A 27778-nucleotide genomic window follows, 5' to 3' on the forward strand; every position below is an offset into this window, starting at 1 on the left:
CTTTAGTAGGGTGGTTAGGGCCAGGGGTTGTTTTGTAACTGAAGGGTTCAAGTTCAATGCAAGGCATGATACTGATACCAAAAATATGTGTGTGAATTTAGGCAAGACATGCATATGCCTAATTATCAGACTTAGACGTTTCATTTTCGTTCGGCGTTTCGTTCGATTAGCGCGCTCGCCTCAAAGGCCTGTCGCTACTACCATTGCGGGCATATCATATATGCCGAATATGTGTAGTTGGGCAAGACACTTATAACGGCAATTACTCCAACCCAGTAGTCACTAATGGTGACTGGGTAATGTGGTAATGAGCCAACTCTGGACCATCACTATATCTTTGGTCCCATGGCATAGCACACTGTAGAAACTAACCTAAATAGAATAAAAACTATCCCAGTGTGTGGGGTGAAGCTGCATTTGTGGTTTAACTTTAAAATAAGCCAAACTACTTTTTCATGTGATTTGACTCCCCAAAAAAATTGTTACAAATTTTAAATCGTATACTTTAGGGAAACCAAAAGTTAGGGAATTTGTTACAAAATTCCAAAATTCGTAACCAATTTTAATTTTAATCTTGTTGTAGGTTGTCATGGCTACAAATCGAATTGACATTCTTGATTCTGCTTTGTTGCGACCGGGACGTATCGATCGTAAAATCGAGTTTCCCCCTCCTAATGAAGAAGTAAGTATCATGACTTTTATTAAATTTACAAACCATGAATGCTTTGTTGTGGAAAAAAAATCTGTACGAAAATGAAAGCGACATGTCACTGCAACATTGCCCAGTTGTTTCCAATCTATTAGTTTCTCACAGTTGTCAGCTATGAAAAATAAATAGCCACAAAGTTACATACATGGCAACTTATAAGCGGGCACGAGGTATATGAAACAGAACACCCTTGTTATATCGACTGTCATTTCCCCACCATGCGAGGATAAATAAGTTACATACGTGGTAACTTGTAAGCAGGCACGGAGTGTCTGAAACAGAACACCTGTGGTATAACGACTGTCGTTGCCCTGTCATGTAAGGAAAATAAGTTATATAAATATTTTTAATTGAATTTCAACGAACTATTGCGCAATCCTGACCAATTATTGCGCAACACCCAGGCTCGCTTGGACATTCTGAAGATTCACTCACGAAAGATGAATTTAACTCGCGGTATCAACCTGCGTAAAATCGCCGAGCAGATGCCGGGTGCATCAGGTGCCGAGGTGAAGGGAACCTGCACAGAGGCAGGAATGTACGCTCTTCGTGAAAGAAGGGTCCATGTCACTCAGGAGGATTTTGAAATGGCTGTTGCCAAGGTGATTGTACTCTTTTTTTGCCTTTTTCCTTTATTTATTTTTCTTATTTTATTCTTTAACTTATCTCATATTTTTAACATTTCATATTTTTTTTTGTTCTTCTCTCATATTGTCCTTTTTTTAAAATTTCTCCCGTGTATTATTTTCTTTAACTTTTTTACCATTTCTTTTTATATACTTCTCTCATATTTCCCCTTTCTTTGCCTTCTTTCCTATTTCCTTTCTCTCTTTCTGTTTTATAACTTTTTTTAGTGTTGCTGTTTTTCGTTATTGTTTGTTTATTTATAGTGTTCTATTTTGTTCTGGTTTTGTTTTATTTTTTTGTCTGGTTTTCATTAATGTTTTTTATTATGTAAATACTGCAGCGTGGCAAAGTGGTTAGCACATCTGCCTTTAGTTCAGAGGTAATGGGTTTAAGGCTTGTCGCTGCTACCATTGTTGGCGTATGTGTCCTTGGGCAAGACACTTAACGGCATCCTTCAACCTAGTGTAACTTATGGGTTGCTCAAATTTTCAGCCATACATTAATCAACCACTTTTCTGCTTTTTTTAACAGATCATGCAAAAAGACACAGAGAGAAACATGTCAATTAGAAAACTATGGAAATAAGGAACTTCACAAAGATCCATGTTACCAATGCCTAGCTGCTTTTGTTCTCTGCACCAACCGTTGTCAATTTAGATTTGAAAATTTCACAATTTTTGCGCCAGTAGAAAATTGTCTGTTTTGGTTTGACTTTGTTAGGATTTTTGTGCTGTATAGCGTCTGGCTTTGAAATTAATAATTAGTTCCTCAAAAATAGCATGTTACCTTATATTTAGGATAAACCAACAAAATTCGTTCTGTGTTCACTGTTTATTGCAAATAAATGGTTCGTGTGTGTATGATGGGAAGTGACTTATCCATGGTTGCCACTCCCATGCCCACAGTCGAGTTGCTGAAGCTATTGCAGTGTGTGGAAAAGCAGACATGACTTTTGGTTGGTTTGGTCATTTATATTCTCGTGGGTGGGAATTTAAGTGACTTATCCATGGTTGCCACTCCCATGCCCACAGTTGAGATGCTGAAGCTATTGCAGTGTGTGGATAAGCAGGCATGACTTTTGGTTGGTTTGGTCATTTATATCCTGGTGGGTGGGAACTTGAGTGACTTATTCATGGTTGCCACCCCCATGCACGCAATCTAGTTGCTGAAACTATTGCAGTTTGTAGATAAGCATGCAAAACAAATTTTATTTCTTGTAAACCAAATTTAACATTAAACACCCAAACAATAACATTAACTATGAATGTACGAAATTAACAAAATAACTTACGTTAGACGGAGCTAGAGGTACTTTGCGGTTTTTCAAATAAACCTGATTGGTCGAAAACTTGATCAGCTGGGGGCGTATCCGACTCTTTTGTGACGTAACAGCGGGTCAGCGCGATGCATGAGATTGCAGATAATCGACGTTATCATTGTGACGCGGCGGCGCGTAACATTTAAATCGCAGTAGTCATGATTTGTGGTTAAAAGAAACTGAGACCATTTTTAAAAAGCGTGCTTTGCATTTTATAGGTTTAGTTTGAGATAAAATTTTAGCAAATTTGGTCAGTTTTTGATTTTAGTTTTGCTAAATATGGTGGCATGGTGCTTGTGGTATAACGAATGTCACTGCCCCCTCATGCGAGGATAAATGAGTTGTGTATGTGGTAACTTGTAAGCTGGTAAAAGGTATATATGAAAAAGAAATGTGAGAATAAATAATAGTTAAAAAAACTTAAAAATTATCTAAAGAATCCTTAACCTTTAGGTTCAAGTTTCATTTATTGTGTTAAATAAATCTGTTCGCTGTCTCAAAATGCCGAGCTCTCGTGATACTTTAGACACAGACATCGTTACTTTGACACGATTCATAACAGAGCGCGGCCGACAGACCGGATCAACTGGTGAATTGACGCAGTTGCTTAACTCAATATGCACGGCTATCAAAGGCATCGCTACCAATGTACGACGGGCGGGAATCATGAATTTATACGGCATAGCGGGGTCTACTAATACAACCGGCGACGAGCAGAAAAAGTTGGATGTTTTGTCCAATTTGCTCTTCATAAACATGATAAGATCTTCCTTTACTACTTGTCTCATGGTCTCGGAAGAAAACGAGAATGCCATCGAGGTAGAAGTGGAAAAACAAGGAAAATATATCGTTACGTTCGACCCGCTAGATGGGAGCTCTAATATCGATTGTCTCGTCTCGATTGGAACCATTTTCGGGGTGTATAAGAAGAATTCTGATGGTCCGCCAACTGAAAAAGATGCATTACAACCTGGTAGGTCAATGGTGGCAGCAGGTTACGCACTTTACGGTAGCGCTACGGTCATAGTTTTAGCCACGCAGTTCTCAGTTGATATGTTCATGCTTGATCCAATGGTGGGAGAATTCGTGCTTACTGACCGTGATATTAAAATCAAGAAAAAAGGCAAAATTTTTAGCATAAACGAAGGCTATGCAAAGTTCTGGCACCCTGCTGTGAAAGAGTACGTGGAAAGGAAAAAGTTCCCTCAGGATGGTAGTTCGCCTTACAATGCAAGGTATATTGGTTCTATGGTAGCTGACGTACATCGTACGCTTGTATATGGCGGTATTTTCGCTTACCCAGCGCATAGCAAAAGCCCTAACGGTAAACTAAGGCTTTTATATGAAGCTGCTCCGATGGCGTTTATTATGGAGAAAGCTGGAGGTAAAGCGACGAATGGAAGGCAAGATATTTTGGATATTGTGCCCGAACAAATACATCAGAGAGTTCCTATCGTGTTGGGGTCACCAGATGACGTAGAAGAGTATTTAGAGATCGAGAAGAAACATCAGGATCATTGCAAAGGAGTCACAAAGTGAATGTTTAGTCAAAATTGGATGAAAAAAATATGAAAACAAAAATTTTGAAGTAAAAAAAAACATTTTGGTAAATGCCTAAAATGCAAATTAGAATAACAAATGTAATCACATAAACTAAAATTCATAATTTTTTATGAGATTATCATGTTCACTAATATGGGATTATCATGTTCACTAATGGGATTATCATGTTCACTTATTTTTTGAGTTTATATGTAAAAATGTATTTGGATATTAGTTTAATTCAGTCCAAACAGTTCTTGAGTTCTAAGTGCAGACATTTTCTGAAGTTAATATTGTAAATTTTTACATAATGTAATATCTCAATTCTTAAAATATTTATATATGCTCGTTTTTGGATATAAATTTAAGACGAAAGTTTGCAATTTGCCCTAAAAGAAAATGTGCTTTACTGAGAATTAAAAAAAAACATAAAAATGTGCCTTGAATTAAAAAAAGCATTAATTTTTCACACAGTGTGTTGTTTTCAAAATGTATAATTTGGGCAAACATTTGAAAGCAGCAACTTTGCAATTGGACTTAAAAGTAAATTGTGTAAGATATATATATATATATGCTAAAAAAAAATTTGATTTTATGTGTCTTGAATTTAAAAAAGCCAAAATTTAACAATTGCTTTCGCTGTTATATTATATTTCAATGCAATTTATAAATAATTTGTTTTTTTTTCCTCATTTTAAAAGTACAGTAATTGATAAAATTCATAATTTTACATTTTTGATAGAATTGTAAAAAGTAGGTTTTAAGTTCCTTAAAATTGATCCAAAAATTGTGTGAATTGTTTTTTTTTCGACAGAATTACCTTATTATTTTTATAATTGGAACTAATTTCTGTTTAAAAATGGTAAATGCCTCAAAAATCATCGTCAAAAATTTATAAAATTGTCAAAACTCTATGCATTTTTGGTTTAAAGGTACATTGAACACGTCTGAACAAAAATGTTGTCAAAATTAATTAAAATGTGCAAAATATAAAATCTTAAATGCCATGTGTTTCTGTTGTATTATTAGTATGAAACATTCATTCATTTAGATTTTGAAATTTTGCAAAATATTATGTTTTTGTGTGCAATCATTTGGAATTATATTCGAGACTAATGTAACCATAGGCACCAAACTTATATAAACACAGGGGAGGCAGGGATAGTTAGACACACAATCCTATAAAACAAATCTAACTTATTGGTTGTAATGTTTTGTTTACTGATTAATGCGGGTTAAAAATTCTAGGGTTGGCCTGCCCACCCTGCCACCCCAGGTTTGGTGCCTATTTGTATCACATAATAGAATTCAGTAAAAATCGTTTTTTTCCAGACTCTTAAAAATTTTTTTTTGGCAGGTTCAAAAATGTTGTAGTAAAAAAAATGTTGATAAGTTTGTTAGAAGAAAAAATGGAAGTGAGTGTTTTGGAAAAATGTGTAGACAGAAAAGGTTTTAAAAAAGCAATTTGAAAATAAGAAGAATCTTCAAACATTAACTAGTAAGTATATATTATAATTAAAAAAAACTATGTTTTCGTGAGTTGGGTATTTTGATATTTGTTTTATGCAAGAGTAAGTTATAATTTAAAAATTGGCACTATTTATTCTACACAATTATGACTTTGTTCTTCATAAATTAATAAGGCCCATATAAAAATAAAAAAATTGTTTTAAAAATAAAACAAAGTTCTTAAAATTTAAAAATAAAATAGTTTTCAGAATTTTTTTTTTATGAAACTTGTCTTAAATGTATTTTCATCTTTTTCAATAACTTGTTCTTCAGGAAGATGGGAGCTTCCGGTTCGATGGTCGGAAACAGGGATCGAAACATTGAGATGAACATCGCTGATGAGGCAAAGTCCGGCAACACGAGGGCGATGAAGAGACACAGCAGCCAACCATCGGGGGGCGCTATATTCTCATCGTTGAAACCGAGAACTAGGGTGAGAGGGGAAGTCCCAAGTTTTTAGTGGGGTTTTATCGGGGTTAAAAATTAGAAAATGAATGAGAATTGGAAAAAAAAAATAATTTTCTAAAAATTAAAAAAAAAATTTTATACACCTTGTGCCCGGTAACCAGTTACCACTTATTTAACTTTGTGAACACAATATTTTATTCTATATGGGTAAGCAACGCCCTTGTTAGGACCCGAGATTTTTGCCAGAGTTGGCCTGTTACCCCATAAGACAAAGCGCTTTTATGACTTAAGATACCATTAGTGACCACTGGGTTAAGAAAATACTATTTCTTGCAAAGGAATGCATACGTCCACAATGGTGGCAGCATCGAGCCTTGAACCTTGTATCTTCTTATGTAGAGACAGGCCGACATGCACGCTACATTGTTTTTTGCAGAACCATAAAACATGACACAATTGTTATAATTGCAAAGATACACACTTTAAAAAACACACAAGGGAGGCAGGAATAGAATAAATTTCACTTATTGGTCGTAATGTTTACTGATTAAACCAGTTTAGAAAATTTCAGGGAAGGTCTGCCCACCCTGCCACCCCAGCTTTAGCGCCTATGTGTATATTATTAAGGTAATACATCATGTGTATTTTGCTGGAACCCAGGAAATCATATGTCTGTTGGGTAATTTATCTTTAAAGATATTTTCCGGCGTTGTTTATTAGAATGTGTTTAATGCTATAACGGTCCTAATATTTCTTTTATAAAACCCTTTTATTTTTAGTGTAAGCATTACTACAGTGGTTTTTTAACTTGTTTGTATGCTTAACACTTTTACCAAAGATGCTTGTCAGATTTACCCCCAATATGTAATATGGCGCTCGTTTATTAAAATGCGAAAACAACTAATTACATCAGTTATATTTAATGCAACATATGCGCTAGCTTTTTAGCAACCAGTTGTTCAATTTCTGTTAAAGTACTACAACTGGAACAATTTTACTGTCCCGTCAACTGATGTGGATTTTAATTGGTAGCTTATTTACCTTCTAAATACGAGAGATTTACCACCAGTTTAAGAAATGTATGAAACAGGACACCCGTGTTATAACAACTGTTATTGCCCGCCATGCGAGGATAAATAAGTTATATACATGGTAACTCGTAAGCGGACAAGAGGTGTTTAGAACAGAACACCGGTGTTATAACGACTGTCGTTGCCCTGTCATGTAAGGATAAAGTAATTTACGTTCATTCAACTTTTATATTTGCAGCTCCATGAAGGCTCGATCCATCAATCTGCGAGTTTAAAATCCTCGGGTTCATTTGATCCATCGTCTGCTTCTATTATAATCCCGTCCGAAGCAGTGGAGCGTGTAAGAAAGGAATACGAGACACTAAAGTGCACCAAAGAGCAGGAAATACAAGCCTTGCACACAAAAGTAACATTTTTTTAAAATAAAGTTTTTTTTAAAAATTTTTAAGTTTTTAGAAACTTAAACATTTTTCCAAGTTTCTAAGTACTTTCTAAGTTTTTTAAAAAATAGAAAATGAACTGAATTTTTTTGATTTTTCAAAAATGACTTTTTAAATTTTTTTTATTTGTTTAAAATAACTTTTTAAAATATTTGGTACACATGGTGGGCTGTTTTACAAATCTTCATGTTTCCCTGCAATAAGAAGTTCATTCTAACACATACAAAAATATATTCGCAAAAAATTTAAAACGTTTTATTTAAAATAAATTTAGAAATTCATTCATTATTCTGATTTAGGCGCAAAAATTTGAGACAGAAAATCACAAACTACGAGCTGAGGTTCAAGCGTTAAACAAACAATATCAGAAGTTACGATTAGAAAGAGATGCAGCCGTCGAAAACAGCCAGGAAACAACAGAAAGAGCTATTGCTTTGGAACAGGTACAATCTTCATCTATTTTTGGCTGTGAATTTTTGTATTTTTTTTGTTCGTTTCTTGTTGTTGTTTTGTATTTTTTGTGTTTATTGTTTTAATGCCCACTGGGTTGGAGCCATTAATGCCCACTGGGTTGGAGCAATGGCTGTTAAGTGTCTTACACAGGGACACATACAACTATCAGTATCGAGCATTGAACCCGGTATTCTTTGGTTCCGATGCAGGTGCCTAAACACAGCACCACAAATTTATAAACACTGGCTTTTCTAGTTTAATTTATATATGTTCTTTTTACAGGACCGCGAAAAAATTCAACGTCAATTTAAAATTTTTCGTGAAACAAAAGAATCGGAAATCCAAGCTTTGCTACAAGTTAGTTGCCTAACTGTTTTTTATAAATACTTTGGTTGGTTTTGTTTATGCTTATCCACACACTACAACTCGACTGTGGGCATGGGAGTGGCAACCATGGATAAGTCACTCAAGTTCCCACCCACGAGGATATAAATGACCAAACCAACCAAAAGTCATGTCTGCTTATCCACACACTGCAATAGCTTCAGCAACTCGACTGTGGGCATGGGAGTGGCAACCATGAATAAGTCACTCAAGTTCCCACCCACGAGGATATAAATGACCAAACCAACCGAAAGTCATGTCTGCTTATCCACACACTTGTTTTTCAGGCTAAGAGACAATTAGAAAGCAAGTTTCACACCATGGAAGCTCATGGAGTGGCAACCATTGATGATCATAACTATGCAACTACTTCTATCAACGCTAATGCTGGGAGCAATGGTTAGTACCTCATGCTCGCTGTCGAGTTATAACATGGGTGTCTTCTTATACACCAGACACACGTGGTGTATTCATACACTTCATGCTCACTGTCAAGTTATAACATGGCCATGGGTGTCTTCTTATACACCAGACACACATGGTGTATTCATACACCTCATGCTCACTGTCGAGTTATAACATGGGTGTCTTCTTATACACCAGACACACATGGTGTATTCATACACCTCTTGCTCACTGTCAAGTTATAACATGGGTGTCTTCTTATACACCAGACACACATGGTGTATTCATACACCTCATGCTCACTGTCGAGTTATAACATGGGTGTCTTTTTATACACCAGACACACATGGTGTATTCATACACCTCATTCTCACTGTCAAGTTATAACATGGGTGTCTTCTTATACACCAGACACACATGGTGTATTCATACACCTCATGCTCACTGTCGAGTTATAACATGGGTGTCTTTTTATACACCAGACACACATGGTGTATTCATACACCTCATGCTCACTGTCAAACAGTTAGAACCCAAACAATATACCAATAAACAACAAACACGTTACAGACACCCCGGGTAAAACATGGTGGGCCCCACCCCCGGATGGCGACGCCCATTCCTTATTTGGTCACAACCCCAACTTACAAACGAGCTACTCGACAAGTTTGCAAGAAGAGGAACACCAAGTGGTGAGAATGATAAAAAATGTTATTTTTATAAAAAGAATGTGTTTTAAATTGTAATAAATTTATTTTCATTTCATTTTGCTACTTTCATGTTTTCTGTTTGTTTCTGCAATAATCTGTTTTTTTGTTTATTTGTGATTTTCTTTTTTTGGAGGTAACGACTGTCGATGCCCTGCCATGCGAGGATAAATAAGTTACATATGTGGTAACTTGTAAGCTGACACGAGGTGTATGAAACAGAACACCAGTGTTATAACGACTGTTGTAGCCCCGCCATGCGAGGATAAATAAGTTACTTTCAATCATACAAATACCGTCAAAAAAAACAAAAAAATTGAAGACTTAAAAATAAAAGAGCTAACTCATGCTGTGTGACCAGTGTCTCCATTTCCAGAATATTCCTGGTTTTCCCCACAGAGATGCATGGAGTGTGGGAACACTGCCTTCTAATATATTACCAATATCGTACAACACACAAAGTTACGGACGTAGTTTGTTAAAGTGAGTGTGCTTGTATCATTTTGCTATTTTTTTAAAATAAATTGTATATTATATATATATTTATATATATTTTATTTTTGTAGTTGTTTCTGTTTAATATATCAGTTTTTTTTGTTTCATTTTATATTTAACACAGTTTTTTGTTATTTTACAAGGTTCTAGTTTAAACAACAGAACTTTCGTACTTATGTTTTAAAAATCTATTTTTGATTTCTTTTTGTTTTTTGCACTGTAATATAATAACAAATGTATTTTCTATAACTAAAAACACGACAAAAAATTTTCTTCAAAGTTCAAAACAAAACATTTGTTTTATTTTTCCAGTTGTTTATAATTATATATTTTTTTAGATTTATTTACATATACGTTTTTTTCAGATGTTATATTTCCTGCACCCCAGATGAAATTTCTCTCGTTAAAAATTTGCTGAGTCATCCTACTATACTAGATCTGCAAAGTCATTGTTTAAAAGAGGGTTATTGTTTATCATTGCTTCATTTTACAGGTGGGAAAAAAGGTTTCTAATAATTTTATTTTTTAGTTTTACAGATTAGAAAATCAGATTAAAAAAATGAAAATTCTATTTATTGTTATTTTTTATATAATATGTCTTATATTTAATATATAATCTTTTCAGTTTTTATTGTATATGTTGTTTTCTCAAGATGTGTTATAAATAATTATGAAAGAAACTTTCTAACAAAATGTTTATTTTGGTTGGTTAGTACTTGTAAATTAAAGGGGTACAGGATCAAAACTTGGTTCTGCTCCGTGTCTTTGAGCAAAACACTCAACAGCAAACCCATATGATGTGTCTCTGTATGGCAGACAAAACATCGGTTCCTGCTTTAAGATCATAAATAAAAAATGCCAAAGATTTCTTTCATACTTACCTCAATGTGTTACATTTTAAGCATATACAATAGAACCATTAAAAAAAATTATTTGAATTTTTTTTTTGGTAATATTTTTAAATCCTAAAAAAAAAATTAAAAATGTTTTTTTTTAAATTATTAAAAATATGTTTAAAAAAAAAAAAATTCTTTTCAGATCTTGATGAATACAGGATGATGTCATCGGATGATCATGAGGTTAACCAAAGATCCGACGTCGTCAGATTTGCCGTTTCATCTTCCTCGCTCTTCGTTGCTTTCCTTGGGTCGACATTAGGACGGTTAGCATCTAATAAAAAAAATATTCTAAAATTTTTTTCTAAGATTTTGTCTTTTTAAGAAATAAATTTTGGCACATGTTTTTTGTTTTAAAAAGTTACAGAATTTTTTTTCTAATTTAAATTCATGTTATTTATGCAAAGTTAAAAATAATTCCAATATTTTTGCCTAAGTGACTTATCCATGGTTGCCACTCCCATGCCCACAGTCGGTTTATTGACAGGTTCACAGAAACAGAATACGACGAAGGATATTTTAATCCATCGAACGCAAAATCTACGTTTTTCTGCATTAAAGAAAATGTAAGTTAGTTTTTGAATTATTGTTGTATATTCTATAAGAGCGAGGTCTTCAGTGAGGCACACCTGAGACCTGGGATGTAGGTATATTACCCCAACACCCATGGTGCTACCATCTATACCCCGCTGAGGCAGTTTATAGACACTCAATAATAGAGATTCTATTCTATATGTGTGAGGTCCTACAGTGAGGCATGCCATGGGGTATAAGTTAAATCTTTCTGTTTTAAACTTTTTTCATTTTATTACATTTTATATCAGATGCAATTTTAAAAAAATTGAAAAACTGAAATAAAGCTTTGAATTAAAAATATAGTTTTTGCATTTTTAATTTTATGTATGTTTAATCTTTTTAAACATATTTTTTCATTTTTTTTTAATTTTAATTTTTTCAGACTTCCAAATCTTCTAGTGCTCACCTACGCCATCGTGTGTTGAATAATAATCATTGTCGATCAGCGAGTTACACTTCAACGAACGAGGCGACTGAAATCGCTGTTGCGGAAATTTCTAAAGCAGTTAGATTGGTTTGTTGGTTTGTTTATTATATTTTTTGTAACTTTTGTTTATAAAGTTGTACACAAGTGTGGACTACCCAGCTCTCTTTAAACTAATAAATGCACTAAATAAATCCATATTTTTCATTTTTTTGGTTTTTTTTTCCCCTTTTTTATTTTTTGTTGAATGAAAAAAATTGTAACTTACTTTATCCTTGCGTGGCCGGAAACAACAGTCGTTATCACACGGGTGTTCTGTTTCATACACCTTGTGTCAGCTTACGAGTTACCATGTATGTTACTTTGTAGGTGATTATTTTCAGGATTTTTCATTTTTTTTTTGTATGGCTGATAATTTGGACAAGCCATTAGTGACCACTGGGTTGAAGCAATTGCCGTTAAGAGTTTTGCCCAAGGACACATACGCCCACAATGGTAGCAGTAACAAGCCTTGAACCCATTACCTGTGGATTAGAGGCATGCGCGCTAACCACTTTGCCACGCCGCAGCTGTGTTGCTTTTTGTATTCCTTCTGTTTAGCTTATCTATTCTTACTGATTATTTTTGATACTTTATCAACAAAAAATATTATTTTTAGGAATTTGGAATAAAATTAATGGATTACGAAACGGATTCTTGTGAAGTTTTGTGTTTGGATGAATTGATATTGGACGAGGGTGTGGAACAATTACAACACGAGTTGTGCGCTCAAAGTGATAATATTCAGCCTATTGGTTTGGAAAAGGTGGGTTCCAGGTTCAAGGCTCACTGTGGTGACTACGATTCAGTGAGTGTCTCGTAACTGGAGGCTCCCAGGTTCAAGGCTCACTGTAGTGGCTACGATTCAGTGTGTGTCTCGTAACTGGAGGCTTCCAGGTTCAAGGCTCACTGTGGTGGCTACGATTCAGTGTGTGTCTCGTAACTGGAGGCTCCCAGGTTCAAGGCTCACTGTGGTGGCTACGATTCAGTGTGTGTCTCGTAACTGGAGGCTTCCAGGTTCAAGGCTCACTGTGGTGGCTACAATTCAGTGTGTGCCTCGTAACTGGAGGCTCCCAGGTTCAAGGCTCACTGTGGTGGCTACGATTCAGTGAGTGTCTCGTTACTGGAGGCTCCCAGGTTCAAGGCTCACTGTGGAGGCTACGATTCAGTGTGTGCCTCGTAACTGGAGGCTCCCAGATTCAAGGCTCACTGTGGTGGCTACGATTCAGTGTGTGTCTCGTAACTGGATGCTCCCAGGTTCAAGGCTCACTGTGGTGGCTACGATTCAGTGTGTGTCTCGTAACTGGAGGCTCCCAGGTTCAAGGCTCACTGTGGTGGCTACGATTCAGTGTGTGCCTCGTAACTGGAGGCTCCCAGGTTCAAGGCTCACTGTGGTGGCTACGATTCAGTGTGTGCCTCGTAACTGGAGGCTCCCAGGTTCAAGGCTCACTGTGGTGGCTACGATTCAGTGTGTGTCTCGTAACTGGAGGCTCCCAGGTTCAAGGCTCACTGTTGAGGCTACGATTCAGTGTGTGTCTCGTAACTGGAGGCTCCCAGGTTCAAGGCTCACTGTTGAGGCTACGATTCAGTGTGTGTCTCGTAACTGGAGGCTCCCAGGTTCAAGGCTCACTGTGGTGGCTACGATTCAGTGTGTGCCTCGTGACTGGAGGCTCCCAGGTTCAAGGCTCACTGCGGTGGCTACGATTCAGTGTATGTCTCGTTACTAGAAGCTCCTGGGTTCAAATATTCTTCTCTCTATTTCCCTCTAGTGTTACGATCGTTTGGACGAGGTCGTTTCAGCTCCAGGTCCGATTCCTCCTCTTCTTATATCCGGGACCTCGGCATCCGGAAAATCTCTTCTTCTCTCTAGGTGGAAACAAATATTCATTTTTTTTATTTATTTTTTATATACTTATTAAGTTATATTTTTTACATTACTGTTTCTGAAGATATTTCTTTGTTTGTTCTTTTTACACCGGGGCGAGCTACACTGTAGTGTAAACGTAGCTTAAAAGAACAAACAAAGAAATATCTACGCTGACATGCGCTGAACAACGCTGGGTGTAGATATTTTTTCTAGTAAAAAATCAACAAAAAAAAGAGAATTTTAATTTGATATTTATTTCTTTTATAGTTGGATGAAACGAGTTCAAATAAACCATCCTGACTTGTTGGTGATTCATCATTTTGTTACGGGATCTTCCACTGCTGATTGTAGTCCTGTTATTATGATACGGTTAGTCTGTGCGTGTTTGTTTTATGTGTTTCCTCTTTCCTACTGTTAGTGTGTTTGTGATTTTTTGTGTCTTTTTTGGATTTTATTGTTTTTGTTTGTTTGTATTTATATTATGTCAAAATGAAAATATGTTGTTATTTCTTACTGTTAGTGTGTTTGTGATTTTTTGTGTCTTTTTTGGATTTTATTGTTTTTGTTTGTTTGTATTTATATTATGTCAAAATGAAAATATGTTGTTATTTCTTACTGTTAGTGTGTTAGTGATTTTTTGTGTCTTTTTTTTTTTTGCTTTTGTTGATTTTCTTTCTTTTTTTGGTTACTTTTTTTATAGTGTGTTGAAGTGGCATGAATTTTCTAATAATAATTATTAGTTTGTGTTTTGTTTTTCATTTTTGTAATTTTTATGTTATGTTATTTATGTTAATATGTTTTATTGTGTTTGATATTTTCTGCATTTGTAATTTCTTTTTTTTTCTAGTTTTATCAATATTTTAATTGTGTTTTTGTAGAGTTTTTTTTTAAACCTAAAAAAATTGTTTTTCTAATTTCCACAATTTCCGCAGGCGTCTTTTATCGCAACTGCTGGTCCATCTTCCCATAGTGACTCAACCCCCCGTTCATTCATATACAACGTTCGATGTTGGAAGATTGCGCGATACATTACCTCGATGGTTGGAACAATTATCAACTAAACGAAACATGAGGATTGTTCTTGTTGTTGATTCTATTGATCTTATTAAGGTGGGTTGTTAATTACCGCTGTGGATTTTCCTACTTTTTGTAAAGCGGTTAAGCGTTCAGTTTTAACCGGTTAACCGATGCAAGTGTAATCCTAATAAAAGCGTCTTGTTTATCGCTTTTCATTCGCGAATTTAAGGCAATTTTATAATGGACTATGCAAACGTTCTTAACGTCAAAGTAATGCTTTTCTATTTGTATTCAAACCTGTTTTAAAGCATCCGCTGGTTAAATAATGAACGTGTGAATTGCAATTATGACCCAAATAATCAAAGTGTGAATTGCTATTATGCCGCAATCAATTGCCAGGTCAGACAATCGCTATTATGACGTAATGAATCCACGTGTAAATCCCTACTATTTCGTAATAAACATGCTGCTTGGCTGAGGGAAACATTTAGGTTGTGTATTACGCCGAAATAATGTTAGCCTGCGGTATTAACAATCAGTTGACGACGAAATCGCAGTTGGCACGATCAAAGCCACAGTTAACTTTTCCACAGCCCTATTGTTTATACACCTAATGCTTACGAGTTATAACATGGATGTCTTCTTATACACCAGACACACATGATGTATTCATACACCTCATGCTCACTGTCGAGGTATAACATGGGTGTCTTCTTATACACCAGACACACATGGTGTATTCATACACCTCATGCTCAATGTCGAGTTATAACATGGGTGTCTTCTTATACACCAGACACACATGATGTATTCATACACCTCATGCTCACTGTCGAGGTATAACATGGGTGTCTTCTTATACACCAGACACACATGGTATATTCATACACCTCATGCTCACTGTCAAGGTATAACATGGGTGTCTTCTTATACACCAGACACACATGATGTATTCATACACCTCATGCTCACTGTCGAGGTATAACATGGGTGTCTTCTTATACACCAGACACACATGATGTATTCATACACCTCATGCTCACTGTCGAGGTATAACATGGGTGTCTTCTTATACACCAGACACACATGGTATATTCATACACCTCATGCTCACTGTCGAGTTATAACATGGGTGTCTTCTTATACACCAAACACACATGGTGTATTCATACACCTCATGCTCACTGTCGAGTTCATTAAAACTACCCTAGTTTTTTTGCTGTTTTTGACAATATTTGACCACAAGTCCCTTTTTTACGCGTAAAAACTTGACACAGGACGCAGACCGTCACTTCCGTTGGGTGCTCGACCCGTTACACGTGGGTGTTCGTGTCATTATATCGGTTGGTGTTGACACGTGTCCCGACGAATGGAGGCAACTACCCACCCTACACCTTGAACCACTAACCCTACAATCTGTTCGTTCGTTGCTTCAAACCCAGCTCGCACAGAAGGGGGCCGAGATCGCCCAAAACAGGGTAAGTAGAAAAATAAATAAAAAATGCCTGCGATTGCAAGTTATGAATAAGAAGTTGTAAAGTGAGCATTAAAAAATTACTTTCCTTTTTTGTGGTGTTTATTGACTTGCTTTTTTAATTACAAAGAATCGATTATTTTGTGCTATGACCCAGTGCATTGTATAGGATACCGGATTCAATGCTTGATATTAATAAATGCAAGACACATAACAACAATTGCTCCAACCCAGTGGTCACTAATGGGTTGTCCAAATTATCAGCCATACAGAAAATAATTACCCACAAGTACTTGACGCATATACGAGATATTTTTTATATTACTTCCTAAATATCTTCCAGGAAAGAGAAGTTGTAACTCATTGTCGTACGGCTTCTACTTGTCACCCGTTATACGTCACTCTACTGTCTGTACTTGTTTCTAGGTGGGAACTATTTTTATTTTTTTATATTTTTATTTTGCTTTTAATGCTGAAACAGCTTTTTTTGTGTTTTACTATGTTTAATTTTTGGAGTTGAATTTTTATATTTTTAGTAATTTTTTTTGTCATTTTTGTATGTGTTTGTCATTTTTAATTTAATTCTGTTGTTACAGATATTTCTTTGTTTGTTCCTTTTACACCGGGGCGAGCTACGCTGTAATGTAAACGCCGCTTAAAAGAACAAACAAAAAAAATATCTGCACCCAGCGTTGTTCAGCGCAGGTCAGCGTAGATATTTCTTTGTTTGTTCTTTGATGCGGCGTTTACACTACAGTGTCGCACGCCGCGGTGTAAAAATAATAAACAAAGAAATTTCTATGCTAACATAAAACTATCACAGTGTCAGCCAAGGTCAGCTACCCGACGGGCTGTTCAACTCGTGCATGAAGACACGAGATTCGGTTGAATTATATCGAGTGTTGATTCGTGAATTAGAAGCTCAATGTGGAAGCAGGCAGCTTAAAAATCAAATGAAGTCGGTTTTGCAGGTAATTTTCTCTGCTTTTATACTTTTTGTAGCCACCACAGTGAGCCTTGAACCTGGGAGCCTCCAGTTGCGAGGCAGACACTGAATTGTAGCCACCACAGTGAACCTTGAACCTGGGAGTGACGAGGCACACACTGAATCGTAGCCACCACAGTGAGCCTTGAACCTGGGAGCCTCCAGTCACGAGGCACACACTAAATCGTAGCCACCACAGTGAGCCTTGAACCTGGGAGCCTCCAGTCACGAGGCACACACTGAATCGTAGCCACCACAGTGAGCCTTGAACCTGGGAGCCTCTAGTTACGATGCACACACTAAATCGTAGCCACCACAGTGAGCCTTGAACCTGGGAGCCTCCAGTTACGAGGCACACACTAAAAAAACATTTATTTTTACAGTTCATAACCTGCTCAAAAGATGGTCTTTCTGAATGTGAAATATTATCTTTACTACCAGACCTTACCTGGTATAACTTGTGCACAATATCTAAAGAATTGACCAAGTTTTTTATCCTTAAACAACAAGGGGGTCTTCTAATTGCTCATAACTCCGAGGTGTGTTGTTGTTTTGTTCTTGTTATTTCGCTTGTTTATGTGTTTTTGTCTGTTTTTTTTTACTTCTTTTTAAATATAGAACTTTAAAATAATTTCAGGTTTTTTATTGTGTTTTTTTGTGAGTTAATTTTCTGATTTTATTTTATATTATTGTTTTGTTTCATTTATAGCTTGTTTTAAAAATAAGGTTTTGTTTTATAATTTTTAATATTGCTGTTATATTTTTGTTATTTTTTATTGATTTATCCAAATTTTTTGGTTGTTTTTCCAAAATACATAAGTAGGATAAAGTTTATTTTATTATTATTTGTTAATTTTGTTAAGAATAGCCTATTTTTTTAAAAAAATGTGAAAACTTTATTAAATAATTTCTTTTTTAGATTTCTACTGTTTTATACGATCTGTATGTTGGTGACGACGCTCACGAAAAACGTTGTCGAAAAAAGTTGTTGTCATGGATACAACGTTACCACGATAACGTAACTTCACCTCGGAGTTCTGATTTATTATTATGGTTGCTTAGGAAAGAAGAAGAACGCCAAATGTTGCAGAAAATTCTGATAAATCCAACTGTGTTTCACCTGTTTTATACAAGGTGGGGAAACAGTTTTTATTTTTTAACTGCATTTTTGTTATTTGTTTTTTTATCATTTAATTTTTTTAATTTATCTTTGTGACTTAATTTTTGTTAATAATTTGTTTAACCATTCTTTATGTAACTAAATCGTTTTCCAACTTAACCTTTTCCAGTTAATACAGTGTCATAAATTCTATGACGGGCACGAGGTGTATGAAACAGAACACCTGTGTTATAACGATTGTCGTTGCCCTGCCATGCGAAGATAAATAAGTTACACTCATTCATTCTATAAAACTATGCTATTTCTATTTAGAGGTCACGCTAACGAAGTTGTTTCATTCTGGAATTTTCTCAACGAAGAAAAAGTTTCGATCGCTTCAAAATATCGCAAGGAATTGAAGAAAATGGAGTCGGTTAATGGGATTTCTATGACAGATGTAGCGAAAATTTACGAGTCGTTGGGAAGGTTCATGAAAGATGTCGGGTTACTTGAAGAGGTTTGCTTGTTGTTGTTGTTGTTTATTTGTACCTTTTGTGGGTTGTTTGTTACTGTTTTGTTTGTTGTTATTTTTGTATTTTTGGGGTTTGTGTTTTTGTGTCAATTTGTAATTTTTGCCCATTGTGTTTGTTGTTACTTTTGTGTATTTTGGATTTTGCATCAGTAGCTTTTGTCTAATTTTTTTTGTTTGAGTATTGTTTTTTTTGTTTGTTTATTATATTTGTTTAGGACTTTTTTAAATTTTTTTTAATAAACCAAAAGTGTGTTATAAACAAAATATAAACAAATATTCACTCTGACAGTTTTGGTTGGTTGGTGTATTTTGTAAATCTGAATTTAAAATAACACCAAAACAATTAAACTTGTTTTTTTGGCATTTTTTTAAATACATGAAAGAAAAATTGAAAAATACCCAAATAATTAAACTTAAAATAGTGTTTTGTTTTTTAACTTTATTAACAAAAATTTACTTTATTAAAAAATGGAAAAAAATATTAAAATTAAAATTATAAAACCCAGGCTGTGTTCGCGCTTCAACGATCGCTAGAAATCCAAGAAACCATTCTCGATCCCGATCACCCAAGCGTGTCCAACACCTTGCACCACCTAGCGGCCGTTTATACGCAGTGGGGGAAGTACCAGACTGCAGAACCGCTGTATCGGTAAAAACAAATAAAAATATTTCATTTATAAAATTAAATTTTCTTGTGAACTAAAACAATATTTTTTAACAATAATTTTTATTTAAGTTTTTCTAATTTTCTCTTGGCCTGAAAAACAGTGTGTGGATAAGCAGACATGACTTTCGGTTGGTTTGGTCATTTATATCCTCGTGGGTGGGAACTTGAGTGACTTATCCATAGTAGCCACTCCCATGCCCACAGTCGAGCTGCTGAAGCTATTGCAGTGTGTGGATAAGCAGACATGGCTTTTGGTTGGTTTAGTCATTTATATCCTTGTGGGTGGGAACTTGAGTGACTTATCCATGGTTGCCACTCCCATGCCCACAGTCGAGCTGCTGAAGCTATTGCAGTGTGTGGATAAGCACCAAAAATTCTTTAAATTTTTTTTTTATTTTTTTACATCTAAAAAATAACTGAAATATTTTCCATGCCCAGCCAAGCGTTAGAAATCGTCGAATGTGCAGTTGGGCGTGACCACTTACGTGTTGCGCAAGAACTTTGCGCTCTCGTCTTTATATCACGAAAAGTTGGTCACTTAGAGGCAGCAGAGAGTCTTCAACAACGAGTTGCTTCAATTACTAAACGTAACGGAACAATTGCTTCAGTAAGTACATAGAAATAATATATATTTAGTGTCTGCAACCGTGGCAAAGTGGTTAGCGCGTGTGCCTGTAACCTAGAAGTAATAGGTTCAAGCCTCGTCGTTGCTACCATTGTGGGCATATGTGTCCTTGGGCAAGGCGCTTTATCAGTCATACATAAAAAATTCCCCCCAAAAACAATCACCCACAAAGTTACATATGTGATAACTCATAAGCGGGTACAAGGTATATGAAATAGAACACCCATGTTATAACGACTGTCGTTGCCCCGCCATGCGAGGATAAATAAGTTACCTACGTGGTAACTTGTAAGCGGGCACGAAGTGTATGAAACAGAACACCCGTGTTTTAACGACTGTCGTTGCCCCGCCATGCGAGGATAAATAAGTTACATACGTGGTAACTTGTGGTAACTCGTAAGCAGGCACGAGGTGTATAAAACAGAACACCTGTGTTATAACAAATGTCGTTGCCCCGCCACGTGAGAATAAACTTAATTTACTCATATAAACATTACAAATTGTTGATACCACAGAACGAAATGGACCGCATGCGCCGTCGAGCGTTACGACTCGAGGAATTATCAGTTTGTGAAGATTCGATCGAAGTCGCTCAAGCATTAAACGACCTCGGGGTTATTTATCATATGCACAATAATTTGGGGTCAGTTTTATGTTTGTTCTTGTTTTTGTGTTCTGTTGTTTTTTATTCTTTTTTTTATTAACAAATGGTGTCAGTTTTCGTTTTGTTCATTGTTGATTATTTTTATCTTTTCTTTATTTTTTTATATTTAAAAACCTCAAACCATGTAATAAGACTAAAAATACATTTAATTTTCAATTTTTTGTTCAGTTCGACTATTTTTAAATTTTTCCAGAAATGCTGAGTCATTCTTTCAGCGCTCGTTGAAAATGCGGGAAAAGCTGCACGGTCATAATCACTTAGACGTTGCACAAAGTTTGCATAACTTGGCGGCAACAATGAGTGATTTGAAAAACTTTGAACAAGCGGCAGAATGTATGATGGGAGCGCTTGAAATAAGGTGAGTTACCACGTATGTAACTTATTTATTCTCGCATGGCGGGGCAACGATAGTCGTTATAACACGGGTGTTCTGTTTCATACACCTCGTGACCGCTTACAAGTTACCTCGTATGTAACTTATTTATCCTCGTATGGCGGGGCAACGACAGTCGTTATAACATGGGTGTTCTGTTTCATACACCTCGTACCTGCTTATGCGTTACCACCTACATAAATATGTTGGTATTTTTTTATATATAATTTTAAAAAATTTAGAATCTTAAATACTTTGTAATGTTTATATATTACTTTTAAAAACAGTTGTTATTTTTTACACTAAAAAAATTAAAAAGATAAAAAAATTTTTTTTTAATTGATTAGGATATTTTTTTGACTATCTTTTTTACCTTTTCTAAAATTTTTTTTATTTTGATATTTTTTTTACCAGTTTCGTCACCAAAGTAAAATTTTAATTTTCCAGGCGATCTCATTTGCATAAACATGACCCAGTTTATGTAAATTCACTCAGACACATGGGGATGCTATATAAGAAGATGAACGACCACGCCAACGCTTGTGAGAACTACAAGGAGTTGTTGTCGATAGCGGAAGAGACGACGGGCGTCGGTAGTGTGACAACTGCCGCTGCTCTGGTAATGTTATAACTCCTGTATATAATGTGCATTCATACAACTAATGATCACTGTTAAAAAAATATAACTCGACAGTGAGCATGAGGTGTATGATCACACCATGTGTGTCTGGTGTATAAGAAGACACCCATGTTATAACTCGACAGTGAGCATGAGGTGTATGAATACACCATGCGTGTCTGGTGTATAAGAAGACACCCCTGTTATAACTCAACAGTGAGCATGAGTTGTATGAATACACCATGTGTGTCTGGTGTATAAGAAGACACCCATGTTATAACTCGACAGTGAGCATGAGGTGTATGAATACACCATGTGTGTCTGGTGTATAAGAAGACACTCATGTTATAACTTGACAGTGAGCATGAGGTGTATGATAACAACCCAATATTCAACAGGTAAACCTTGCAGTTTCTGAATGTCAAAACAAGAACTTAACCTCCGCATTGCCGTTATACGAACAAGCGCTTGATATTTATAGAGATACGTTAGGACCTAATGCACCAGAAACAAAACAAACATTAAGAAACATTGCTGTTCTGTTGTAAGTATTGAATATTCGATTGTCACTTGTTGTTTATTTATCTCCGCATGACGGGGCAACGACAGTCGTTAAAACACGGGTGTTCTGTTTCATACACCTCGTGCCCGTTTATGGGTTACCGCGTATGTAACTTTGTGGGAACTTAAGTGACTTATCCATGGTTGCCACTCCCATGCCCACAGTCGAGTTGCTGAAGCTATTGCAGTGTGTGGATGAGCAGACATGACTTTTGGTTGGTTTGGTTGTTTATATCCTCGTGGGTGGAAACTTGAGTGACTTATCCATGGTTGCCACTCCCATGCCCACTGTCGAGTTGCTGAAGCTATTGCAGTGTGTGGATGAGCAGACATGACTTTTGGTTGGTTTGGTTGTTTATATCCTCGTGGGTGGGAACTTGGGTGACCTATCCATGGTTGCCACTCTCATGCCCTAGGGTCGAGCTGCTGAAGCTATTGCAGTGTGTGGATAAGCAGACCTGAACAAAACATGGTTTTTCAACCAATTTCCTAAAGTTTGTTTCCACCTAAGTTGTGCTTATATATGCTTCCAATTGACGCCATGTTTGTTCCCAGATACCAAAAAGGTGACTTAACTGAGGCTGCAGCGTATTACAAGCGTAGTATGCCAACTAATGGAGAAACACCAAGATGGTGAATCGCTTGGTTTTCATAAACGTTATATTGGTACGTGCTCGTTCATTATCTTTGCTCTCTTGTTCTATAAGTTGTAAATTACTATACCTTATCATTTATGACTTTTGTTTTTATTTTAGAACCCAAAATAGTGCCTTTGTCTATAAACGCGCCAAATATTGAATACTTTATGTGTTTTTGTTTATTTAGACAGTGGTGCCTTTATTTATCTAATTATACGACTTGCCAATTTTGTTTTTAATTTTAATCTTTTTTTGTTTTTGGTTGACAATTTAGACAACTAATGGGAGGCTTGAAATATTTAACAATTTTTATTTTAATTTTTAATATTTTTATGCTGATAATTGCACTGAATATTTTACACTGATGCTGTAGCACAGCGGTACTGGGTTCAAAGCTCGATGCTGCTACCATTGTATAAAAATATCTTAAAACCCTTAACGGCAATTACTCCAACCCAGTAGTCACTAATGGGTTTTCCTAATTGTCAGACATACATAATTTAATCAAAATCACCTACAAAATTACGTACGTGGTAACTTGTAAGCGTGCTTACTCATATAGAATAGAACTGTAAAAAGTTCCAACATTTTTTTTAATATTTTAATTTCAAAATACTTTAAGTTCATTTGTTAAAGAGAACCGAAGTTAGAACGCGGGTGTTTTATTGTTTACCCCATGTGGTGGCTTCATACACCTCGTGCTCACATACAAGTTACATATATATCACTAGTGTGGGGTAAGATGGATACTGTTAGCACATAATATCCCATATTTTCAAAATCGTGTTCTGAACAATTCACAACGCTGTTATAGAGTATTAGGGATACGTTTCTAAAATTGGGTAAATAATTTTGTTTACGACCAAATGGGACGAGAAATTTGATTGAAAATGTCCCATCTTGCCCCACCCTACTATATATAGTAACAAACCTATGATAAAAATGTTGCATGAACTGAAAAGTTTAAGTTCGTTCTTTTTTTATTTACTTTTAATACAAAATCTCTTAAGCTGCAAAAGTTATATTTTTTTACTTTTTGCAATAAAATTAAAATGACGCATTTTGTGACGTTTTTCGAGTGTATTGTATGAAATAATTTACATTATGACGTCAGAAAAGGATAAAAATCCGTTATAATTCATAGAACATATCCGCTGTTGAGAAAAAGGACAAAATTTTAACACTAATTGCAAAAATTTGCAAATTTCTATAAATAACCCATAACATCGGTGTTGAATTAACTTGGAAAAGCTTGCAATGTTACTTTCTTCTACACGCATGACTACGTATAAAAATACGGGATTTTTTCAAAAGCGGATGCGTTTTATGTTACATACATCGCACAAAAAGGAATATAGGAAATAAAATCATATCCGCTAGACGGCGTACAATCTGCGCAAAAGTTTAAGGCAAGGCATTGGCCGTAGCTTCGCTGCTAGACGACAAATTCGGCCTCTTTTGCGGTGTCAAGCGAGTGTTGGCTGCTGCGAGTCTACTAACCATCGTTCTGGTTGAGCGACCATTGGTATTCGAGTCACGTGATTGATTTTTATCTTGAATGAGGTGTCTAGAGAAAAAAAGGTTCCGAAATTAAATAAACAAAGAAATATCTACGCTGACCTGCGCTGAACAACGCTGGGTGTAGATATTTCTTTGTTTGTTCTTTTTACACCGAGACGAGCTACACTGTAGTGTAAACGTAGCTTAAAAGAACAAACAATGAAATATCCACGCTGACCTGCGCTGAACAACCTGGGTGTAGATATTTCTTTGTTTGTTCTTTTTTCATCGAGGCGAACTACGCTGTAGTGTAAACGCCGCTTAAAAATACAAACAAAGAAATATCTACGCTGACCTGCGCTGAACAACGCTGGGTGTAGATATTTCTTTGTTTGTTCTTTTAGGCGGCGTTTGCACTACAGCGTAGCTCGCCTTTTTTTAAAGGCACAAACAAATTGTCTAAATCAAACATACTTTTGTACATAAACATTTCTAGGTCTAGTTCCATGCGTAGTTGGCCTACTGTAGACTTTTAATAGTTAGTCAGCTTTTATGAATCGGCACCGTGGGAAAAAATGATTTCATATCCTATAGCACAGGAAATATCAATTTCCCTTGTGACTAAGCAAGAATGTTAACTCGACAGTGAGCATGAGGTGTATGAATACACCATGTGTGTCTGGTGTATAAGAAGACACCCATGTTATAACTCGACAGTGAGCATGAGGTGTATGAATACACCATGTGTGTCTGGTGTATAAGAAGACACCCATGTTATAACTCGACAGTGAGCATGAGGTGTATTAATACACCATTTATGTCTGGTGCATAGCTCGACAGAGGGCATAAGCTACACTTACCGCGCACAAACTGGCGCAATCATTCGCGGCCAGTCTCGAAACGACATCACGATACACACGATGTTAATGAGCAAATTAACATCGAATAAAACGAGGTAGACCAACTCCGGTACTATGACCACCATCTGTATCACTGCAAAAATGACGTCAGACATGACGCAAAACAACGTCAGGAAGAAGGCTTTCCTCATGAATTGGATGATACGGCGGCCCTGCTGCGTCTTTCCCCTGATTCATAAGGTGACTTGGTAATGTTACGTATTATGTTGTAGTACATTGGTGATTAATACGACATGCGTATTGTTTATAGAATAGGTTAGGTAATAATGTTGTTATCGAAAAAGGAAATTTATATTTTAAATTCACTCTAGCGAATTTATTTTTGTTTGTTTAAGCGGCGCATATACTACAACGTACCTCGCCTCGGTGTAAAATGAACCAGCCACGAAATATCGACACCCATATTTAATATTTGCTTTATACATGATTAAAAAATCTATATCGAGCATGAGGTGTTTTCATATTATAACAAAAACGCATGCCTGAATTTGAAAAGTTACGGAATGTTTAACTTGTCAGCCACACATAAAAAAAAAAACTTGAAAATCATCTGCTTAAGTTACATATAGGTGGTAACTCGCACGAGGTGTATGGAACAGAACAACCGTGTTATAACGACTGTCATTGCCCTGGTATGCGAGGATAAATAAGTTACATACGTGGTAACTTGTAAGTGGGCACGAGGTGTATGAAACAGAACACCTGTGCTATAACGACTGTCGTTGCTCCGCTATGCGAGGATAAATAAGTTACATTTATTTAAGCTACCTCTTAGACTTTTTCGCGCCCTCACTGGTCGAAGCATTACTTGGTGATTTTGGTTTCTTCATTAAATCAGTAAATGACGTAGTGCTCACGTGACTTAGACGGAAAATCCCCTTCTTCGTCTTATCGCCGCCATCTTTTTTTTGTGTCTTTCGATAAAAAACGCTCTTCGTGTTAAAGTAGCCGCCTCGAGGAGGTGGTTTGCCTACATACGACACCGCTACTTTGGTATGGTCTTCATCTGAAACTACTCGTTTCGGTTCTGAAGACGAAACTTCATCCGAATTTTTTTCCGGGACAGAATTCTCTTCATAAGAAGCCGAAGCGTTTTCTGCGTTCGTATTCGCTCTCGCAGCTCGCGTGCTTTGGCTCCGATACCTCTGCGTCTTCTTAGTAAGCAACGGGTACATAAACAGCGCCAACAAGCTCACTTGAAATGAAACAGTAAACGCCACAACTAAGCAGGTTACGAGATCGAATCCCGATACGTCCGCTGCGTCTCTGCACCCAGAATCTGTCGCTTCGTAACGCCATCCAGTTATTTCAGGTAAAATATAAATGACAGTGAGCACGGCGCCTCCGCTCAACATAACAACCAATGTTGCCCAACTTATAAAAGTAACCACTGGGTTCAATACATGTGATAGAACCGGGTTAGCGTAGAAAATGCTCTGTCTCATCCACAGGAAAATATAGATTGGATAAAGACTTAAAGAATAAAACACAGCGCTGACTGAAACAGTTGTAACACAGTTTTTATCATTCGTCCACCCAGTGATCGCAACAGCTTCGTCAGATACAAATCTTGCAACCGCCATTACAAGACTTACAAGGCATAATCTGTAAAGCATTTTCCCTTTTTTGCCGCTGATTTCCCTCCCAGGTGAGCATTTGGTGATAGTAGCGTACCGTGACAAACAAACTAGAAGATATAATGAAAATATGATCACTATACTAAGCACGATTTGTGAGAAAATCCAGTACAGTTCGGAGAAAGGTTCTTTTGGTTTTCCATCGAAATCAGTTAGGTTTTTCAAGTCCGATAAATTTCCCACAATTTTCATTCTGTTTTTAATGTTTTGTAATTAATTTTCTTTTTATTAATTTTTCATTTCCTGAAAAACACAGAAACGGTTGGTGGTTAGCGCGCCTGCTTCCAACCTTGGAGGTTTCAGCTCAAGGCTCGATGCTGCTACTATTGTAGGCGTATACATATTCGTATGCGCAAAATACTTCAGGGCAATTACCGAAAGCAAGTGGTCCCTCATGGGTTGTCTAAATTGTTATTCACACAATAAAAAAATGGAAAATTCAAAATATAATCACCCACAAAGTAACATACGTGGTAACTCGTAAGCTGGCACGATAGGTGTAAACAGAACATCCATGTTATAACGACCGTCGAGAATAAATAGCACTTACATTCATGCGTTTAAAAGTAGTTTTGTGCGGGAACTACCTTCCCAACTGTGCTACACTATTTATCTATTTTATTAAACTATGATAAAT

General features: G+C 36.2%; 4 protein-coding genes across 6 annotated transcripts in view; 3 read left to right on the top strand and 1 right to left on the bottom strand.

The window, feature by feature from the left end:
* The window catches only part of LOC149725518 (26S proteasome regulatory subunit 8), a 52685-nt gene extending 50489 nt beyond the window's left edge, over positions 1-2196 (top strand). Inside the window, exons 11-13 of the mRNA XM_089891295.1 lie at positions 584-682; positions 1114-1311; positions 1868-2196. Coding sequence (XP_089747421.1) covers positions 584-682; positions 1114-1311; positions 1868-1921 — 351 coding nt within the window. The 3' untranslated portion in view covers positions 1922-2196. The remainder of the gene's footprint in view (positions 1-583; positions 683-1113; positions 1312-1867) is intronic.
* LOC149725517 (fructose-1,6-bisphosphatase 1-like) overlaps positions 1-5553 on the top strand; it is a 56044-nt gene extending 50491 nt beyond the window's left edge. The window contains exon 2 of the mRNA XM_089891304.1: positions 3108-5553. Coding sequence (XP_089747430.1) covers positions 3108-4193 — 1086 coding nt within the window. The 3' untranslated portion in view covers positions 4194-5553. The remainder of the gene's footprint in view (positions 1-3107) is intronic.
* The window catches only part of LOC149725519 (nephrocystin-3-like), a 74630-nt gene extending 50485 nt beyond the window's left edge, over positions 1-24145 (top strand). The window contains exons 2-30 of one of the 2 annotated variants that reach the window (XM_089891293.1): positions 5554-5694; positions 5979-6138; positions 7383-7550; positions 7884-8027; positions 8320-8394; positions 8709-8820; positions 9397-9518; positions 9910-10016; positions 10394-10521; positions 11067-11190; positions 11412-11490; positions 11883-12014; positions 12583-12729; positions 13733-13833; positions 14098-14199; positions 14763-14940; positions 16125-16325; positions 16665-16747; positions 17145-17292; positions 17690-17845; positions 18226-18440; positions 18739-18922; positions 19444-19586; positions 20043-20211; positions 20745-20872; positions 21087-21251; positions 21714-21885; positions 22284-22429; positions 23002-24145. In XM_089891293.1, the coding sequence (XP_089747419.1) occupies positions 5983-6138; positions 7383-7550; positions 7884-8027; positions 8320-8394; positions 8709-8820; positions 9397-9518; positions 9910-10016; positions 10394-10521; positions 11067-11190; positions 11412-11490; positions 11883-12014; positions 12583-12729; positions 13733-13833; positions 14098-14199; positions 14763-14940; positions 16125-16325; positions 16665-16747; positions 17145-17292; positions 17690-17845; positions 18226-18440; positions 18739-18922; positions 19444-19586; positions 20043-20211; positions 20745-20872; positions 21087-21251; positions 21714-21885; positions 22284-22429; positions 23002-23083 (3867 nt within the window). In that variant the 5' untranslated portion in view covers positions 5554-5694; positions 5979-5982 and the 3' untranslated portion in view covers positions 23084-24145. The remainder of the gene's footprint in view (positions 1-5553; positions 5695-5978; positions 6139-7382; positions 7551-7883; positions 8028-8319; positions 8395-8708; positions 8821-9396; positions 9519-9909; positions 10017-10393; positions 10522-11066; positions 11191-11411; positions 11491-11882; positions 12015-12582; positions 12730-13732; positions 13834-14097; positions 14200-14762; positions 14941-16124; positions 16326-16664; positions 16748-17144; positions 17293-17689; positions 17846-18225; positions 18441-18738; positions 18923-19443; positions 19587-20042; positions 20212-20744; positions 20873-21086; positions 21252-21713; positions 21886-22283; positions 22430-23001) is intronic. The other variant, XM_089891294.1, reaches the window with a different exon arrangement.
* Positions 24146-24333: 188 nt separating this feature from the next.
* LOC149725526 (uncharacterized) lies at positions 24334-27540 on the bottom strand. Of its 2 annotated transcripts, XM_089891298.1 has the most exons (3): positions 26273-27526; positions 25445-25672; positions 24334-24651 (listed from the first exon to the last, which is right to left on the bottom strand). In XM_089891298.1, exons 1-3 carry the CDS (start codon positions 27331-27333, stop codon positions 24489-24491), a joined length of 1452 nt encoding a protein of 483 aa, XP_089747424.1. In that variant the 5' UTR covers positions 27334-27526; the 3' UTR covers positions 24334-24488. The 2 variants fall into 2 exon arrangements, with proteins under 2 accessions (XP_089747424.1, XP_089747425.1); XM_089891299.1 differs by lacking the exon at positions 25445-25672 and having other exon boundaries at positions 26273-27540.
* Positions 27541-27778: the final 238 nt, after the last annotated feature.

The sequence above is a fragment of the Ciona robusta genome, chromosome 13, assembly GCF_009617815.1.
Source record: "Ciona robusta chromosome 13, ASM961781v2".
Taxonomy (NCBI): Eukaryota; Metazoa; Chordata; class Ascidiacea; order Phlebobranchia; family Cionidae; genus Ciona; species Ciona robusta.